The 18,705-nt window shown below is 52.8% G+C and overlaps 1 protein-coding gene across 1 annotated transcript; it reads left to right on the top strand.

Annotated features, from left to right (window-relative positions):
- The first annotated feature begins 594 nt into the window (after nt 1-594).
- On the top strand, nt 595-18,674 carry HAGH (hydroxyacylglutathione hydrolase). The gene is made up of 9 exons (XM_029049106.1): nt 595-703; nt 5,665-5,840; nt 6,472-6,536; nt 8,344-8,461; nt 9,858-9,966; nt 14,185-14,288; nt 15,054-15,155; nt 16,645-16,724; nt 18,089-18,674. The coding sequence occupies exons 1-9, from the start codon at nt 607-609 to the stop codon at nt 18,186-18,188; spliced, it is 951 nt and encodes a 316-aa protein (XP_028904939.1). The 5' UTR covers nt 595-606; the 3' UTR covers nt 18,189-18,674.
- Nucleotides 18,675-18,705: the final 31 nt, after the last annotated feature.

Raw genomic sequence — 18,705 nt, 5'->3', positions numbered from 1 at the left:
AGCGCTCAATAAGTAGGATTGAATGAATGAATGTAGTCAGACCTCAATAAATACGATGGAATGAATGAATGAAGTAGGCGCTCAGTAAATTCGATTGAAGGAAGTCTGCGCTCCGTCAATAAGACTGCGTGAATGAAGTTAGCGCTCAATAAGTACGATTGAATGAATGAAGGCAGCGCTCCATTAATAGGCCTGAAGGGAGGAAGGCAGGAGGCGGTCCGGAAGAACGACGGACTGGATGAGTGACGCGGGGACCGGGGGGGGGAGGGAGGGGGCGCGCGAGGGCGGGGCCCGGAGGGGCGGCGCCGATTGGCTGGGGCGGAGGGCGCGGCTTGGCGCGCGGGGCGGGGGCGGCGCCGATTGGCGGCGGGTGGGCGCGCGGGGCGGGGTCGACGCCGATTGGCTGGGGCGAAGGGCGAGGCCAGGCGCGCGGGGCGGGGCCGTCTCCGATTGGCTGGGACGGAGGGCGCGGCTCGGCGCGCGGGGCGGGGTCGGCGCCGATTGGCGGCGGGTGGGCGCGCGGGGCGGGGCCGGCGCTGATTGGCGGGTCCCGGCCCCTCCCTTCCCTCCCTCCCTCCCCCGGTGGGGCGGGCGGGCGGGCGCGGGATGCTGTGGGTGCGGGGCGGGCTGGGCCGCCGCAGCGTCGCCGTGCTGGGAGCCGCCTGCCGGGGCCGGGGTCGGGGCCGGGCCGGGACTCACGCCGGTAGGTGGGGTCGCAACCGGAAACGGAAACAAGGAAAGGGACCGGGGGGGGGGGAGGGTCCCCGACCACCGGGCCGCCCGACCTCCTGACAGCTGTCGCTCCCGTCCCCCAGCTCCGAAGCTCCTTCCTCCCCCAGGACCCGCAGCCTCCCATCTGTGAAGCCCTTACCTTGTGCCCAGCACTGTCCTAAGCGCTGGGGGGATGCAGACTCAGAATAACCATAATGTTGGCGTTTGCTAAGCCCTTACGATGTGCCCAACACTGTTCTAAGCGCTGGGGGGATGCAGGCTCAGAATAATAATAATGGTGGTACTGGTTAAGCGCTTACTATAATAATAATGTTGGTATTTGTTGGTATTTGTTAAGCGCTTACTATGTGCCGAGCACTGTTCTAAGCGCTGGGGTAGACACAGGGGAATCAGGTTGTCCCACGTGGGGCTCACAGTCTTAATCCCCATTTGACAGATGAGGGAACTGAGGCCCAGAGAAGTTAAGTGACTTGCCCACAGTCACACAGCTGACAAGTGGCAGAGCTGGGATTCGAACTCAGGAGCCCTGACTCCAAAGCCCGTGCTCTTTCCACTGCGCCACGCTGCTTCTCTATGTGCACAGCACTGTTCTAAGCGCTGCAGGAGATACAAGGTGATCAGGTTGTCCCCCGTGGGACTCACCGTCTTCATCCTCATTTTCCAGATGAGGGAACTGAGGCCCAGAGAAGTGAAGTGACTCGCCCAAGGCCACCCAAGCGGCAGAGGTGGGATTAGAACCCGTGATCTCTGACTCCCAAGCCTGGGCTCATTTCACTGAGCCACGCTGCTGCTTCTCACAGCTTACAGTCTAGAGGGGGAGACAGACATTAACATCAATAAATAAATGACATCTATGGATGTAAGCGGTGTGGGCCGGGGAGGGGAGGACGAATAAAGGGAGCAGGTCAGGGCAACGCCGAAGGGAGTGAGGAGGGTGTAGTCAGGGAAGGCCTCTTGGAGGAGACGGGCCTTCGATAAGGCTTTGATGGGTGGCAGGAGAGAGTCATCGTCTGTGGGCTTTCCAGCTTGCCCGGGCAGGCTGGCAGCGTGGGGCGAAGTCAAGCACTGCGCCCCACCCAGCTTTCATCGCCATCACGGCCTAGTGACTAGAGCCCGGGCCTGGGAGTCAGAAGGTCCTAGGTTCTAGTCCTGGCTCCGCCCCTTGTCTGCTGTGTGACCGGGAGCAAATCACTTCACTTCTCTGGGCCTCGGTTGCCTCATCTGTCAAATGGGGATCGAGACTGTGAGCCCCACGTGGGACGGAGACTCTGTCCAATGTAATTTGTTTGTGTGCACCCCAGTGCTTAGTACGGTGCCCGGCACATAGAAAGCACTTAATAAATACCAGAATTATTCTTTGTAATTATGAATAAAATGCTTTCCTCATTATGAAACAAGGAGCCGGGCCAGGGCTCTTCCCAGGAGCAGGAATGCTGGGAGCCTTCTGAGGGGTTCCCTCCGCTAGATAGTGAGTTTATTGTGGGCAAGGAATGTCACTGTTTATTGTGTTATTGGGCTTTCCCAAGTGCTTAGTACAGTGCTCTGCTCACAGTAAGCACTTAATAAATATGATTGAATGAGTGAATAGGCCATATCGATTCTGGTAGAAAACATCCGAAGCCACAGCTCTGGCAGGGACATCCCATGTCTCAGTTTCCTCACATATTAGAGAAGCAGTGTGGCCTGGTGGATAGAGCTCGGGCCAGGGAGTCAGAAGGACCTGAGTTCTAATCCTGGCTCCGTCTCTTGTCTGCTGTATGACCTTGGGCAAGGCATTTCTCTGTGCCTCAGTTCCATCATCTGGATTAAGACCGTGAGCCCCTTGTCCAACCTGATAGATTTGTATCTACCGTAGCACTTAATGCCTGGCACATAGTAAGCACTTAACAAATACCATTAAAAAAAAATCAATCAGTGGTATTTACTGAACGCCGACTTTACGCAGACCACCGTAGTAAGCATTTGGGAGAGTACAATTCGACAGAATTAGCAGACACGTTCCCTGCCCGTAACAAATCTACAGTCTAGCGGGGGAGACAGACATTACTAGAAATAAATGACATTCATAATGTATCATTTAATGGTATGTGCATAAAGTGCAGGCAACACCCATTTTCTAGGCCCTGCCAAGCAAAAGTTTGTTTTGAGAGTCCGCTGTGTGCAGAGCACTGTACTGAGCAATTGAGCAAGTACACGGGAGTAAGTAAATAGGACCCCCTCCCCTCAAACAACTCCTGATCTAGCTGGGAAGGCCTACATGAAAATAATTTACAGCTAAGAGGAAGAAGGGAGAGGGAATTAGGCAAGTAAGTGCCTCGCGGTCCCCGAAAACTTATTGTATAAGGCCTCCGGAGAGCATTATCAAAAGGTAAAGAATCCAGACGCTGGTGGTTGGCATCGATAAGCCACTCAAACTGAGCGTCCGGAAACCAGATCGTCTAAGAGTAATGCAGCCAAATGGGAATAGATTATATATTAGTAAACACGAGGGCATTCAAGGTCGAAAGGCAAAACCTTTTTCTAACATTCCCCAGCCTCGATATCGGGTTTTGCTTTTTGTTTTTAAAGGGGGTGGAGGGTGAAGAATTCAACTCGGTAAAGAGATGAATGGCAGCAGAGAAACAAAGCCCAGTCTTGGCGTTGGTTTTCATTAACCCAGGTTATATTTTACTGTCAGTAGTCCATGGTGGCCCAGAAAAAGCTCCCTGGATGTTCTATAAAATGTTTTAAGGAGGTGCTGACCAGAGAAAAAACGCTTGGGAGAAAGGGTGCGAAGAGGGGCGGGTTCAAGGTTTACGAGGAGTTGTGGTTAGGGCCTAAGAGGACTCCACCAACATGGAGTTTGAATCGGTGGAGCGAGTTGTCACAGAGAGAGGATCCTCGTACACTCGTCCGCTGTGCCCAAGGAAATACAGAGGGGCCCCTTTTTCGGACCTCATGCCATTCGGGTGAGCGCTGCTCAGGTCCTAGAGCCTAGTACAGTGTCCCGCACATGGAAAGCGCCCAGTAAATACCATTGATTGGTTGAGAGAGGAAAGGTGTTCCCCACGGCCAGCGGGATGGGAGGTTGAGTTTGCAGTAGAAAGTACCCCTTTAGAGAAAATCTGAGCGGTCGCTTAAAGCAAACTGGAATTTTTGATGGTGAACAGTCCCTGGACTACCAGAAGGCCGCCTGAGTGTTTTTCTTTGTAGCCCAGGTCCGTCTGAAATGGGAAGTCCTCCAAAATGGTCTCCCCTTCATTATTATTATTGCCATAGTGGTATTCGTTAAGAACTTACAATGTGTAAAGCAGGTTTTAAGCACTGATAGAAGATTATCAGGCCAGACGCCGTCCCTGTTCCCTATAGGGCTCACAAACGAAGTAGGAGGGGAAACGGGTATCGATCCCCATTTGACCGATGGGCTATCCGAGGCCCAGAGAAGGGAAGCGTCTTGCCCAGGGTCACACAGCAGGCACAGAGTTAGGGAAGCAGCATGGCAGAGTTGATAAAGCCCGGGCCCGGGAATCAGAAAGTCATAGGTTCTAATCCTGGCGCCGCCACTCATCTGCTCTGTGGCCTTGGGCAAGTCACTTCACTTCTCTGGGCCTCAGTTACCTCGTCTATAAAATGGGGACAAAGACTGTGAGCCCCACATGGGACAGGGACTGGGTCCAGCTTGATTTACTTGTTTCCACCCCAGCACTTAATACACAGTGAGCACTTAAATACCATCATTCTTATTATGCTTTTTATGGTGGAGGCAGGATTAGAACCCAACTCCTCTGACTCCCGGGGCTGGGCTCTTTTCACTGGGCCATGCTTCTCCTTCCTGATTCAGTCAACACTTCCTTGCTCTGGAGGATCGGGCAAAGTCCATGTTTTTAACGGTTTGGACGACGCTATGAATTTTCTACTCTGTTGCTCAAGTTTGCGTTTCTTTGACTCATAAACCCAGGGGCGCGGCTTCTGCTGCGTGCATATGCTTTATGGAATAGTCAATCAATCCATCGGTCGTAGTTATTGAGCACTTTCTGTGTGCAGAGCACTAGATGAAGCGCTCGGGAGGGTACAGTGCAACAGAGTTGATAGACAAGTTCCCTGCCCACACTGAGCAGGCAGACATTAATATAAATACATGTGGACATAACTGCCATCCACAGAGAATACGCCCGAGAAGCAGCTGGTGTAACGGATAGACACAGGCCTGGGAGTCAGAAGGTCATGAGTTCAAATTTTGACTCTGCCCCCCTCTCTGCTCTTGGGCAGGTCACTTCACTTCTCTGGACCTCAGTTACCTCATCCATACAATCCGTCACCCCCTCCAGACTGTAAGCTCGCTGTGGGCAGGGAATGTGCCCATTCTATTGTCCTCTCCAAAGCGCTTAGATCAGTGCTCGGCACGCAGTCAGCGCTCAAGAAATATGATTGAATGAATGGAGAGTTTAGGGGGAGCTTCCAGGTAGGGAATGTGTTTGCTAATTCTGTTCTACTCTCCCAGGTGCTTAGAACAGCACTCTACACAAAGTAATCGCGCAATAAATACCATAGATTGATTGATTTAGAGGGAGCTTAGAGAATGGAGGGGATCTTAGAGGCTAGGGTGAGCTTAGAGTCTGGAAGCCAGTCTGGAGAAGAGCCTACAGTTTAAGGGGAGCTTACAGTCTAGAGGGAGCCTACACTATAGCAGGAGGTTGCAGTTTAGAGGGAGCTTCCAGACTAGGGAATGCTTACAATATAGAGGGGAGCTTCCAGTGTGGAGAAGAGCGCACAGCCTAGGGAGGGCTCGCAGTGGAGCGGGAGTTTCCAGTCTGCAGGGAACTTTGAGTCTAGCAGGAGCCTACAGTCCAGGAGAGCCTCCAGCCTAAAGGGGAGCATCCAGTCTAGGGGGAAGACTGGGAGTAGGGCGGAAGGAGTCGTGGCCGCTCGTTGACCCTGGGTTTGCCTCCCCAGGATCGGCCCTTCTGGGCTCCGTTTCCCAGCACCCTGACTTGAGGAAGAGCACGATAGTCGAGCAGCTCATCATGAAGGTGGTGTTGCTGCCCGCGCTGACGGACAACTACATGTACCTGATCATCGACGAGGAGACCAAGGAAGCCGCCATCGTGGACCCCGTGCAGCCCCAGAAGGTGACGCGTCCCTCTCCCGGTGGGGGCCGAGCGCTCGGCTTCCAGGCGTGGCCTCTAGTGTCCCTGGATCCTGACCCTATCCCACGCCCTAGTGGAGGAGGCTTTGAAGAGGGAGAAAGTCATTGATGAAAGTACCCAGAGTGTACTCTCCCAAGTGCTTCGTTCAGTGCTTTGCACAGCACACAGTAAGCGTTCAATTAATGCGATCAAATAAATGACTAAAGACCCCTTTTGTTCCATTAGATTGTAAGCTCCTATAGGGCAGGAATCATATCTTCTACCACTGGCAAGCTCCACCAACTGCTCAGGACAGCGCCCCACACATGAGAGGCACTCAATAAGAACCACTGATTTTTTTTTTTTGGTATTTGTCAAGCGCTTACTACGTGCCAGGCACAGTACTAAGAAATCGGGTCGGACGTACGTCTGCCTGGGGCTCTCAGCCTTAATCCCCGTTTTACAGATGAGGTAACTGAGGCACAGAGAAGCTTAAGCGACTTGCCCAGGTTCACCCAGCAGACAAGTGGCGGAGATGGGATTAGAACCCATGACCTTCCGACTCCCAGGCCTGCACTACCCGTTACGCCCCGCTGCTTCCCTGATTGATAGATTTCCCTATGTTTGATTGTAGGTTTTGGAAACAGTGAAAAAACATGGAGTGAAACTGACCACGGTCCTTACGACGCATCACCATTGGTAAACCTTTTTTCTCTGTATGTACACATATGTGTGCATATACGTGTGTGTGTATACATATATACTTTCAAGCGTTTTTATCTCTATCTACAAGTTTGACCTTGGCTCTCTTAAAATGCCTCACCAATGTGCTGTCTTTTTTGATCACATTCTGAGGCGTCTCTATCAATTCCATTTGAGGAAGGTGCTGTGTAGCCCAAATGACCATATTTACTTGCAGAATTGCCCCACTCTGGGCATCTTTTCAGGACAGTAAATCAAGGGAGGGGCTATTATATGGGGTCCTGTAATAATTAAGTCTAGCAGTAAGGGGAGCTGGAGGAAAAACAGAGAGCACTTGAGACTGGATGCCTTATTTCCCTTGCGGTTTCCCAAGTGCTCCGGGCAGTAGACACTCAATAAATTTACTTGTCTTCCCTTCCTTTCTTGTCCCTTGGAGCGTGTCTGTTTTAGTGAAGAAACTCTCCGTTCCCTATCTCTGAGCCTATCTCTCCGAGCCTATCTCTGCTCTAGTGACACTTCCCTACCTTTTTCCTCCATTTCCCCCGGCGCATGCAACTCTCACTGTTTTACAAATGGCCTCTTTCCATAAGAGAAGGAGAATTCCTCACGGGATTCTATTCATTCATTCAATCGTATTTAGTGAGCACTTACTGTGTGCAAAGAACTGGACTAAGCACTTGGGAGAGTCCAGTATACCAATGTGGGAAGCTTGGGGCAGAGGTTGGGACTGGCAGGGTGGGGTTCCTTTGTATAATAATTATAGTATTCACTAATAATAAGTAATAATTATGGAATTTGAGGGTAAATCAGGTTGGACACAGTCCCTATCCCACATGGGGCTCACAGTCTCAATCCCCATTTTGCAGATGAGGTTCAGAGAAGCAAAGTGACTTGCCCGAGGTCACATAGCAGACAAGTGGTGGAGCCGGGATTAGAACCCGGGTCCTTTGACTCCCAGGTCTTGCCACTAGGCCATGGTGCTTCCCAAGCACCTCGGCTTCCACTGAGCACCAATTTTGTGGTTGGCGCTGGAGTGAGTAATTGGTTCATTCATTTAATCGTATTGAGCGCTTGCCGAGCAGTGTACTAAGTGCTTGGAAAGTACAGTTGGACAACAGATAGAGACAATCCCTACCCAACAACGGACTCACGGTCTAGAAGGGGGGAGACTGACAACAAAACAAAACAAGTAGGCAGGCATCAATAGCATCGATATAAATAAATAGAATATCGAGCGTGGGCCGAGCAGTGGACTGAGAGCCTAGGAGAGTCCAACGCAACTGAGTCGGTAGACCCGATAATTTTATAAATTTGCGTTGATGTCCGTCTCCCCCATTCTAGACTGTGAGCTCGCTGCGGGCGGGGAACGTCACCGTTTATTGTTGTATTGTACTTTCCCAAGCGCTCTTTACCCGGTAAGTGCCCCCAAGAAACGATTGAACGAATTAATGTTGATGGAGGGTAAGCACCTTGCCCGAGGTCACACAGCCAGTCCGCCTTGCTTTGCTTCCTGTCTTCTCCCCAAGTGCCGGGTCCTGTCCCAAACCGGGTTACTGATTTACTCCGTGACCTCGGCCACCGGCCTGTTGTCCCCAAGCCCCGGGTCCCGGGAAACGGAGGCAAAGTTGAACCCCTGTGGGAAGAACTCTGGGAACTCTGAGGCCCAGTGGAGCCCGACAGCCCAACGCTAAGAGCTTGGGAGAGTACAACAGAACAGTATAATGGACACAGTCCCTGCCCCCAACGAGCTTACGGGGCTGAAATCTCTGCCCTGCCCTCCTTCCCCCTCTCCCACCCCCGCCAGGGACCACGCCGGAGGCAATGAGAAACTGGTGAAGATGGAACCCGGGTTGAAAGTGTTCGGGGGAGACGACCGGGTTGGGGCACTCACCCAGAAAGTGTCCCATCTGTCCACGTTGCAGGTAATTTAGTTATGTCATTTATTTCTATTCCTAATAGGGGATTTGTTAAGTGCTTGCTGTGTGCCGGGCAAGGTACTAAGCGCTGGCTGGCTGCCTCCCCCTCTAGACTGCCAGCTCGTTGTGGGCAGGGAATGGGTCTGTTGATTGTGCTATTGGACTCTCCCAAGCGCTTAGTACAGTGCTCTGCACCCAGGGAGCACTCTGTAAATGCGAGTGAATGAAAGAGTGAATGAACAAAAGGTGAGAAGAGCCTTGCTCAGGGCGGAGAGGACCGGTCTTCTGAGGAACGTCCACCTGTCTGCCGTGGTCCCAGAGAAGACCCTCCCCCCTGGCCCAGCCCAGCTGGAGGGACCTCTGAACCTCCCCCAGCCCCCCTTCATTCACTTATTGGTATTTATTGAGTGCTTACTATATGCAGAGCACTGTACTAAGCGCACCTCTCCCCACCCCTCCCCCCACACGAGAAGCTTCTTGTGGGCAGGGAATGTGGCCGCTAACTCCATTGCATCGGACTCTCCCAAGCGCTTAGCTCAGGGCTCTGCACGTGGTGACTGCTCAGTAAATACCCTTGACCTACCGAGGGCTCAAGTCCTTAGTACAGTGCTTTGCGCACAGTAAGCACTCAATAAATACGATTGAATGAATGAGGGATCGATCTCCCCATTCACTCATTTGGTGCGATGTATGGCGTGCTTACTGTGTGCAGAGCCCTGGGGATTAATAAGTGGGATTTATTGAGCGCTTACTATGTACAGAGCGCCAGACTAAGCACCTGGGAGAGCAAAATGCAATGCTCCATAGATGCCATCCCTGCCTTCTGCGCTTAGTACAAGTGCCTGGCACACTGTAAGCGCTTAATACCTAACGAGAAGCAGTGTGGCTTGGATAGAGCGCAGGAAGGACGTGGGATTGCCATTGCTAGAATGAAGATTATCATCCTGGGGCTGTGTAAGAATTGTATGCCCATGCTTGGCATATAATGAGAGCTTAAAAGATACCACCATCATTATCATTATTAGACTCTCCCAAGTGCTATGTCCAGGGCTCTGCTCATGGGAGACGCTCAGCCCATCCTAATGGCAGGTGGCTGGATGAGTGGGTGGGTGGATGAAGGGATGAAGGGGTGGTGGATGGCAGGATGGAAGGATGGAGGAGGAAGGGATGGTTCTCAGGGGCAAAGTTCTGGGCAGATTGCCCCCAGCCCCAACAAAGCAGGAACTTGGTTGGGCGGGGAGGATGAGAAATGGCCTCTCCGCCAGAAGATTCCCCAGTCCGTAAGGGGACCCTGCCCTCGGGCGTCGGGACTTCAGGGGCCCCCGGAGCAGGGACCGCGGATGAGGATGAGGAAGAGAGGCCTGGAAAAAGGGAGGCCGATGGATGGTGTCCTCCATTTCAGGTGGGCACACTGCACGTCAAGTGTCTGTTCACGCCCTGCCACACTTCTGGTCACATCTGTTACCTGGTGAGGAAGCCGGAGAGCTCAGAGCCGCCTGCTGTTTTCACTGGTGAGTGGGGAGCTCACGCGTGTGCTTGTGGGGGTGGGGATGAGTTGAGACAGACAGAGACCGGAGCAGTGGCCAGGCCAGCCTAATGAGACACCGGCAAGTTCAGGAAAACTCCCAGAGGCAAACTGGAAAACGGAGACCGGCCCCGAGCGGGCGGAGGTAACCAGAGTCCCACAGACAGATGTTCATTCATTCAGTTCATTCAGTCGTATTTATTGAGTGCTTACTGCATGCACAGCACTGTACTAAGCGCTTGGGTGAGGACAATAGAACAATAAACCGACACATTCCCTGCCCAGAGTGAGCTTAGACTCTAGACGGGGGAGGACACAATTTGCTTGGATCCACCCCAGCACTCATTAAAATCTGCCATTTCCCCTCCACCCAAACCACTACCACATTAATCCCTCATCCTATCCCACCTGGATTACTGCATTGGCTTCCTTGCTGATCTCCCAGTCTCCTGTCCCTCCCCGCTTCGGTTCATACTTCACTCCACTGCCTGGATCGTTTTTCTACAAAAACATTGAGAACACGTCACCCCGTTCCTCAAGAACCTCCAGTGGTTGCCCATCCACCTCCGCATCAAACAGAAACTCCTCACCATTGGCTTTAAAGCTGTCCATCACCTTGCTCCCTCCTACCTCACCTCGCTACTCTCCTACAACCCACACCACACACTTCACTCTTCTAGTGCCCACCTTCTCACTGTATCTCAATCTCATCTATCTCACTGCCAACCTCTCGCCCATGTCCCGCCTGTGGCCTCCCTCCTCATATCCGCCAGACAATTGTTCTCTCCCACTTCGAAGCCTTACTGAAGGCCTATCTCCTCCAAGGGGCCTTCCCAGACTAAGCGCCCCCCTTTCCTCTTCTCCCATTCCCTTTTGCGATGCCCTGACTCACTGCCTTTGCTCTTCCCCGCCCCCAGCCCCACACCACTTATGTACAGATCTGTAATGTATTTATTTCTATTAATGTCTGTCTTCCCCACCCCCAGACTAAACTCACTGTGGGCAGGGAATGTGTCTGTTTGTTGTTGTACCGGACTCTCCCAGATGCTTCGTACGGTGCTCTGCACACAACCCTCAACAAATATGATTTACTGAATAAATGAAATGCCTCAATTATTATTCACAAGGCGCTTTGGGTCTACCTGGGGATTCAGAAGTAAAGTCCGTGACCAGTAGGAGGGGGAAAGGATCAAATAATCAGTCAATCTGCCAGTCAGTGGTATTTCTTGAGCTCTTATGGTGGGCAGAGCACTGTACAAAAGGGCTTGGGAGAGTTCAGTCCAACAGAGTGGGTAGACATCTTCCCTGTCCACAAGGAGCTTCCAGTCTAGAGGGGGAGGCGGACATTATTATAACTAAATTACATAAAGTGCACGTAAAATGCCATGGACAGGAGCAGAGCAGGAAGAAGCAAGGGCTAGAATATTAAAGTAGTGCTAAACTTCTGAGATGATTCTGGGGAAGATAGAACCTGAGGAGAAGAAAAACAGTTCTGGGGAAAGCTTTCCAAGGGAGGTGGAAGTTCCGAAGGGTTTTAAAGATGGGACGAGTGATCATTTTTGAAAATGAAGGACACACATACATCCCCCGCCCCCATACACATATATGGGAGGTTTTCCTTCGATTGAAGAATACCTACACCACTGGAGAACATGTGCACGTGTGGGATAGGTGCATTTTAAGTGTTTCAAGTTGGCATTCAAACTTCAAGACCTTTATTCAGAAGAAACAAGTCGTCTTTACGTCCTAATAATAATTGTGGTATCTGTTTAGCACTTGCTGGGTGCCAGGGACTGTACTAAGTGCTGGGGTGGATACAAGCAAATCAGGTTGGACAGAGTCTCTGTCCCCCATGGGGCTCACAGTCTTAATCCCCCTTTTACAGATGAGGTAACTGAGGGACATGGAAGTGAAGCGACTTATCCAGGGTCATACAATGGAAAAAAAGGCAGAACCGGGATTAGAACCCAGGTCCTTCTGACTCCCAAGCCCGTATCCAAAATAATTAGCCATTGATCGAAAGCAGAGTCATTTTCTTCACATATCTCCATCTTCACATTTATTTGTGTGTATTAGTGTCTGTCTCCCCCCCAGACTGTGAGCTCGTTGTCGGCAGGGAATGTGTCTGTTGTTGAACGGTGCTCTCCCAAGCGCTTAGTACAGTGCTCCACACTCAGGAAGGGCTCAATAAATACGATTGAATTTAATTTGTCACCACTCCCCAAAGAATAGGGTTATGGGAAGTCTTCCCGCAGGCAGGGTCGGTCAGTCAGTCAGTGGCATGTCCTGAGCAAGCAGTCATAATAATTGTGGTCTTCGGGCCACGCTCACCCTGTGCCAAGCACTGTGCTAAGCGCTAGATTAGACCCAGGTCAGTCCGATCAGGTGATCTAGGCTAGCGGGTGCTCTTCAACTCCTGGGGGAGTCCAGTCTAGCGAGTAGCCACATCAAGGGGTCAGAAGCCGGGGGGCCGGGGGGAGGGTATCGGATTGCCCAAGCTGGCAAGAGGGCAGACGGGAATAGCCAGAGGCGGCAAGAGGGCTCGGAGTCAGAGTCGGGGGAGTGTGGGAATGTTGGAGGCCGTTGGGGTTGGAATTATTTATCACGGAGTGAGGGGTGATTGAAAAGCCATTGGTATCAGATCTCCTCCCCGACCCGCCACCCGATCCATTTCCCTTCTCTTCACAAGTCATGTCTGTACCAGCTGCCACTTATATACTCCCAACCCACATCATCTCCTATTTAAGCCCCAGCTCAAATACAAACCCACTTCTTCCGCATAGCTGAAAAGCGGTTTCAGTGTCTATCCCTCTCTCCCCTCCGGGCCGGCAGCTCCTCGAGGGCCGGGACCCTTTCTACAAACTCTACTGTAGTACTCTCCCGAGGGCTTAATACAGCGCTCCTCCCAGTGCTCCTGGAGAACTGTGGATGAGTACTGTGGAGTACTGTGAAGCGTTTGATGAAATCACCCCAAATGGGATGCAGCAGGGAGGGAATGAGGATGGGCCAAAGACTGAATTCTGAGCGGCTCTCTGCAGATAAACCACGTTTACTTGGAGATTCGACACCGCCAGGGTATACTAGATGACTTATTGGGAGACAGCCTGGCTGAGTAGTTAGAGCACGGGCCTGGGTGTCAGAAGGATCTGGGTTCTAATCCTGGCTCCACCACTCACTCGCCTGTTGCGTTGATCTCAGGCAAGTCACATCGGTTCTCTGTGACTCAGTTACCTCGTGTGTAAAACGAGTAATAAAGATCGTGATTTCCCATGTGGGACAGGGACTGTGTCCGACCTGATTAGCTTCTATCAAGTGCTTAGTAGAGTGCCTGGCACACAGTAAGTGCCTAAGAAGTACCATTAAAAAGAAATGGGGGAGATGGCCATTGATAAGCAAGAATGCCATTTTTTTTTAAAAGGAGAGAAGAGACTTAAGTGGGGAGGTGTGCATGTGTGTGAGAGAGACTCATTCGACTTCCTTTGGCTATTTTCTGAAATCCCACTTTTTTGTGGGGGCATTTATTCTTTGCCAGTTCTTGAGCCCAGACTGAACAGGGCTCTCCCAAGCACTTATAGCACAGTGCTCAGCACCAAGAAAAGGCTCAAGAGATAGTACCAATCAAGGAGCGTGGGCTTCTGACCCCGACCTCCTCTCCTCCCTACACCCACTAATTTCCCGAGATAAATAGCCCCACACACCTCTGAGTGAGCCCCTGGGGCGCCGTGGACTGACCCTCGATAGCACCACCAGATGTGGACCAAGGGAAAGAGCCCGGGGCTGGGAACCCAGAAACTAGTCAGTCAATTTGCCGTATTTGAGTGCTTACTGTGTGCAGAGCGCTGGACTAAGCCCTTGGTAGAGTCCAATAGAACAGACGCATTCCCTGCCCACGACAAGCTTCCCATCTAGAGGGGGAGAAAGGTGTTAATAGAAATAAATAAGTGGTGTGGGGCTGGGGTGGGGGGTGAATAAAGGGAGCAAGTCAGGGCGACGCAGAAGGGAGTGGGAGAGGAGGAAAGGAGGTCTTAGGGAAGGCCGAGGCCCAGGCATGCGACCTCTCTAGGCCTCAGTTCCTCCCCTCTGTGAAACGGGGATGGAGAAGCCCTGCCGTTCCCTGGCTCCCAGGGACGGTGTGAGGGAAGATGAAACCGCTGAGGCGAATGCGCTTGGGGAGAAACCACTCAAACCGAGGCCTCTCTTCCAGGCGACACCTTGTTTGTGGCCGGCTGTGGGAAGTTCTTTGAAGGGACCGCGGATGAGATGTACAAAGCCCTGCTGGAGGTCCTGGGACGCCTGCCCCCCGAAACCGTACGTCAACTCTCTCCTCTTTCCGCTGGTTTTACGAAGGGGCCGCCGAGGAGGTTGCTTTATAGTTTCTCCAGAGTCAGTTCAGACTCTCCTGAAGGGCGCTGAGCGAATCGCCTGTCTGGTCTACCCGCCCCCGTCCACCATCCATACCACTCCCCTCCTGGCCGTGACCTCCCGCTCCCGGTCACGACCACCCCCCACCCCTTCCCCTGGCCGCGACCCCCAAGCTCCCGGCATAAGTCCGGGAAGGCAGCGGGGCCTCGCAGAAGGAGTACGCAGCTGAGAGTCAGCAGATCTGGGTTTTGATCCCAATCCCGCCACTGGCCTGCCGCGTGACCCTGGACAAGTCATTTAACCTCCTCAGGCCTCCATTTCTTCATCTGTAAAATGGGCAGGAGGTGCCAGTTCTACCTCCCTTTCAGCCTGGGACTGTTTCCCGTCTGATTCCCCGGTATCCACCCCAGTGCTTAGGACAGTACTCAGCCCACAGTAAACACCCAATCAGTTATAACAATGACAACTCCCAGACACTCACTAGGCTCCCCCCGCCGTTTTTTTAATTATGAAAATTGATAATTGTGGTATTTGTTAAGTGCTCACTGTGTGCCAGGCACTATACTAAGCACCCGGGTAGATACCGCAAATGCCTTGGGGAAGCGTTTTTTGGAGAGCTGGGGTTAGGGCGGCAGAAAGGCGGACCAGAGATTCATTTGCCAGGGGTTCCGTTTTCACAGGACATGTGTTTGTGTCTCCCTTGCCCCACAGAGGGTCTACTGCGGACACGAATACACCATCAACAACCTAAAGTTTGCCCGACACGTGGAACCTGACAACTCTGCCGTTCAGGAAAAGTTGGCATGGGCGAAGGTGAGTGGGGATGGAGGGTGGCGTTCGGACCTCTGGCCGCCGGGCTTGGCCGGTTCCCATCCACACTCCCTGTCCGTGTTCCCCAGAAGTCTCCCCTGCTTATAGTTCCGATCTGTGTCCCCCGTCTACGAGTCCGGTCTGTACTACTACTACTAACAATAACTGTGGCATTTTCTCAGCACTTACTTTGTCCCAGGTACTGAGGAGGACACAAGTAAATCAGGTTGGAGCCAGTCCCTGCCCCACATGGGGCTCACGGTCTCAATCCCCATTTTCCAGATGAGGGGACTGAGGCCCAGAGAAGTGAAGTGACTTGACCGAGGTCACCCAGCAGACAGGTGGCAGAGCCGGGACTAGAACCCATGACCTTCCGACTCCCAGGCCCGGGCTTTATCCACTGCATGCCGTGAGCACTTACTGGGTGCAGAGCACTGGCCAGAGTGCTTGGGGGGCAGTCCAAGACCATAAAGTTGGTAGAAACGTTCCCCGCTCACAAGGAGCTGACAGTCTTGTTAAAAATTCAGTGGGCCCACCAGAGATGGCTCAATCAATCAGTCATATTTATTGAGCATTTACTGTGTGCAGGATACTGAACTAAGCGCTCCGATGACAAAGCAACGGTGGGGCTGTGGAAGCCCCCCCGCCGCCGAGGGCAGGTTCCGAAGGTCGGCCGGGGTCACCTCCTGTCCCCTAGCCTAAGGGGCGGCTTGGCCGATCGCCACCCGTTGACCCAGATGGTTTCACAAGGGGAGTCTGGAGTTCTGTCAGCTCAACCTTGACTGCTGTCATCCGGTCAGTCAGTCCATCAGTCAATGTGAGCGGGCGCTTCCTGCCTGTAGAGCACTGGAGTTGACACTTGGGAGAGTCCAGTAGACAAGAGGAGCTCCAGGAGCTCGCAGTCTAGTGGGGCAGTTGATGATGATCATCATCACCATGAACACCCGGTCGAGTCCACTCATTGATGGATGGACGGATCGACGGGCCAGGGATGGTTGGCATAGCTTAGTTGAAAGACCCCGGGCCTGGGAGTCAGAAGGACCTGGGTTCTAATCCCGGCTCTGCCACACGCCTGCGGTGTGACCTTGGCCAAATCACTTCAGTTTTCGGGCCTCAGTCACCTTATCTGTAAAAGGGGGATTGAGGGTGTGAGCCCCATGTGGGACAGGGACTGTGTCCAACCTGATTAACTTGTATCCACCTCAGCGTTTAGAACAGTGCCTGGCACATAGTAAGCGCTTAACGGGTACCATAATTATTCATTATTAGCTGGCTGTGGGCAGGGAATGTCTCTGCTTATTGTTGTAGTGTACTCTCCCAAGTGCTTAGTATAGTGCTCTGCGCACAGTAAGCGCTCAATAAATACGATTGAATGAATGAATGAATGAATGAATGAATGAATGAATAACTCTGGGTCTACTCCCAGCACTTAGCACATAGTAAGCTCTTAGTAAGTGCCACTCAAGTTATGGTTGTTGTTGTTCTGTGGTAGGAGAAATACAGCATTGGCGAACCCACCATCCCGTCCACGCTGGCTGAGGAGTTTACGTACAACCCGTTCATGAGAGTGAGGTGGGTGCGGGCAGACCCCCTGCCTGGCTTTATCCACTGTGTGCCGGGCACCCCCTCCCCACCCCCGTACCTCCCCCCATCCCTCTGCACAACCCTCTGCACCCCTACACTTCTTCCCCTGCATCTCTCCACCCCCGTGGACTTGTCTTCCCATCCCTCCATGACAGTGATCATTATGGTAATAAGTCTTTTTTTGATATGTATATATAGATATCTATATCTATACACACATACATATATATCTCATAGATGAATATAGCTAAGATATTGCTTGTTTTTAATTATAATGATGGCATGTTTTAAGTGCTTACTGTGTGCCAGGCACTGGGGTAGAGATCATACCCCCACTTTACAGATGAGGAAACTGTGGCACAGTTAAGGGAAATGACTTGCCCAGCCTCATCCTGCAGGCCAGTGGTGGAGCCTGGACTAGAACCTGGGTCTCCTGGTTCCCAGCTCCGTGTTCCCTGCACCAGGCCACACTGCCCCGCTTGTGTTAATGATGGTTTTGAATTAGTCACTTCCTGTTAGAGCAGAGGGAGTCAAGGAGGGGTCCTAGAGCTTGCCTCCCCCTCCCCCCTTCCACAGGGCAGCCCCCGCTGCGGAAAGGGAAGGGACCCCAGGAAGTCGTCATCCCTCAGCCCCTTCCCCTGGCTCCCACCCCCATGGCCAGCGTGGGGGTGAGGAGAAGTTCCCCCAGAACTACTTCTGGGTCGTGCTGGGGTCACCCGTCCCCACAGGAGCCCTGGGGATCAGGACGCTACAGGCAGAGGATTCCAAAGTGCTGCTCTCCCACCACCCAGGCCTCTGTCACTGGGAGAAATCATCCTAAAGGGATTCGTGGGTTTTTTTCCGGTGTGTACTGTGTGCCAAGCACTGTATTCAGCTCTGGGCTCGATACGAGATAAGCAGATCAGATCCAGTCCTTGTCCCCACAGGGGCTCCCAGCCTCAGAGGGAAGGAGGGAGAGCAGAGATTTCATCCCCATCTTATTGATGAGGAAACTGAGGCCCAGAGAAGTGAAGCGATTTGCTCAGGGTCCCACAGCAGACGGCCAGGCGGCCGAGCCGGGATGAGAACTCAGGCCCCCGACTCCCAGGTACAGGGTCTTTCCACGAGGCCCCGCCAAAGTGTAGGCGGTCGGAAGGTGGGGGAGTGGAGGCCGGGCGCCGCCAAGATCCGTGGAGCCGCGAGCCCCTCAGGGACGCCCCCAGAAGGGGGGACCAGAGTTTCTCCCGCCCGAGAAGCGGCATTGAATCCAGAGCCTCAGACGACACAGACCTCGCTCTGCTCCCTCCCTGAGGGAGCCCGTCCTTCAGCCGCGTCTTGGGGGCGGAGGGTCGCCTCCTCGCTTCCGCCCATAGAGAGAAGAGCATCCAGCGCCACACCGGCGAGACCGACCCCGTGACCGCCATGAGGGCCCTCCGCAAGGAGAAGGATCATTTCAAGGTCCCCAAAGACTGAAGACCCTCCGACGCCAACGCCAACGACCGATTCCTCCCCCAGCTTGCGGTCCCGGTCCCTTTCCGACCCCTCACCGATCCACCCCCCTGCATCTGGTGATTGCCGCATTAACCCCCCACCCGTTTCTGTGCCATCTTCATCGTTGTGGAATTGGGTGTGCCAGCAGCCCTCCCATGGGGTTGGTCTTTTATTTCTTTATATATATATATACATAAAGAAAGAAAACGAGACAAACCAAACTATCCCCAAATTATCCCCAAAGCCCTCTGCTCCTCTGCCAGGATGTCTGTTTCTAAGATGAAGAAGTTTAAAGAGAATTTATTCCTACAAGCCCCAGCTCCCAAAACCCACACGACTGAGTGCACCTTCTTCATGAACCCTTTCGAGGTGGCGCTGCCGGGGGAATCTCCTGCCTGAGGAGTTTGAAACGCGCCGAACGGATCGGAAACCTAAAAAAGCTTGAGCAGCACTCCCCACCCCGCCGAACGTTTGCCTGATTTTGTTTTTTTCTGGGCCA

Source organism: Ornithorhynchus anatinus, chromosome 21 (assembly GCF_004115215.2).
Source record: "Ornithorhynchus anatinus isolate Pmale09 chromosome 21, mOrnAna1.pri.v4, whole genome shotgun sequence".
Taxonomy (NCBI): domain Eukaryota; kingdom Metazoa; phylum Chordata; class Mammalia; order Monotremata; family Ornithorhynchidae; genus Ornithorhynchus; species Ornithorhynchus anatinus.
The sequence above is the reverse complement of the archived record's forward strand: the minus strand, read 5'-3'. Positions and strand labels throughout refer to the sequence as shown.

Excerpts from the sequence above, each read along its gene's own strand:
- HAGH (XM_029049106.1), top strand. The coding sequence starts at position 607 with ATGCTGTGGGTGCGGGGCGGGCTGGGCCGCCGCAGCGTCGCCGTGCTG. Across the intron at positions 6,537-8,343 it reads CTTACGACGCATCACCATTG|GGACCACGCCGGAGGCAATG; the intron begins GTAAACCTTTTT and ends CACCCCCGCCAG. Across the intron at positions 9,967-14,184 it reads GCCGCCTGCTGTTTTCACTG|GCGACACCTTGTTTGTGGCC; the intron begins GTGAGTGGGGAG and ends CCTCTCTTCCAG.